Raw genomic sequence first — 1236 nt, 5'->3', positions numbered from 1 at the left:
GGAGAAAAACGCCTCGCCGGCCGTGGGGTTTTCTCCCCCCTGCCACTGAAAGGAAATGAGGGAGCAGGAGCTGCGGGCTCCAGCACTGCTTGTGCAAAAGGGAAAAAAAAATGGGACAGGAGGAAACCAACTTTATTTCAATTCCTTAAAAAAAGTTGCCAGAGGCTTTGCATGAAGTGCTGTGATGTTCTCCACTAATACGTATGTGGAGCAGAGGACTGCAGCCGAGCACAGCTAAAGGAGCTGGTCTCTAAGAGCAACAGACATCTCACCAGCAGCTTAACCTTTCATTCTCGACAGAGCCAAAGGCATCTGCAAAGAGTCCAAAGCAGGGGCTGCTGACCCTTGCCAAGGAGTCAGCTGCTGTGGATCAGCCCCAGGATCAGCAGCCCCGTGCCCAGGATTTGCCATTTCCTCCCAGAGAGCTCCATCTCCATGGCAGTCACTGAAACGCTGCCTTAGCACCACCACCTAACCAAACACTTGGTCTTTTTGACCAGTTCCCACGAAAAGAAGGAGCAAGAGGGATCTGCGAAAACAAGGAGCTCCAACACTCCAGTCACTCAGGGTATGGCTTTATTGTCTGAACAAAACTGGAGATGTGCAAAGAGTCAACATACGAACCATGCTTAAATAACCCCGCAGGGGAGGGGGCAGCTCTGGTTTCCTTGGGGTGGGGGCTGAGGCTTGGGCACGAGTCTTTGGCTTCAGAGGACAGCAGGGACAGCATCTGCGAGAACAAGTTCTGGTAAGCGATACTGACCTGGGTAAAGATCTTTCTCAATAAGCTTCATCTGGAGATGGAAGATCTGCTCCTGGAGTTTACAAATGGTGTGTTTCATTTTCTCCCGTCTCGTCACCATGTAACAGAGATTTCTAACCTACAGAAACACAAGAAGCAGTGTCTGGTTTAGGCAAGGCCAAAGCGCATCCCCTCAAGCTATGTTGTCGCTTCTGCTCCCAGGTAAAACCCTGCTCCCCAAGATCAGGTCCTCTTCATCTCACCATTAACTGGGCTGCACCAGAACTCCCAGTGCCTGGGGCAGCAGCGAGCTGGGACCATCATGCCTGGTGGGGCCAGGTCTGAAGCCCTCCCCATGCAGGGGCCCATGTAGGATGCTGCATGTAGGGGAGCTTCTCTCTCACTTGCCTGCTTCTGAACACAAACAATATCTTTAACTTCTCAGGTCAAAGGCCTGAAATCACAGGCAGGGTTCACACTTCAGCATCAGGGCT

At 51.9% G+C, this 1236-nt stretch overlaps 1 protein-coding gene across 1 annotated transcript in view; it reads right to left on the bottom strand.

Annotated features, from left to right (window-relative positions):
- Positions 1-881, bottom strand: part of LOC104544168 (protein Jade-2-like) — a gene marked incomplete at its 5' end in the record, with an annotated part of 6996 nt that extends 6115 nt beyond the window's left edge. Inside the window, one exon of the mRNA XM_010188954.1 lies at positions 764-881. Within this exon, the coding sequence (XP_010187256.1) occupies positions 764-881 (118 nt within the window). The remainder of the gene's footprint in view (positions 1-763) is intronic.
- Between the last annotated feature and the right edge of the window lie 355 nt (positions 882-1236).

Source organism: Mesitornis unicolor, unplaced genomic scaffold, assembly GCF_000695765.1.
Source record: "Mesitornis unicolor isolate BGI_N332 unplaced genomic scaffold, ASM69576v1 scaffold5560, whole genome shotgun sequence".
NCBI classification, from domain to species: Eukaryota; Metazoa; Chordata; class Aves; order Mesitornithiformes; family Mesitornithidae; genus Mesitornis; species Mesitornis unicolor.
Note: the sequence above shows the minus strand (reverse complement) of the source record. Positions and strands in the feature narration are given on the sequence as shown.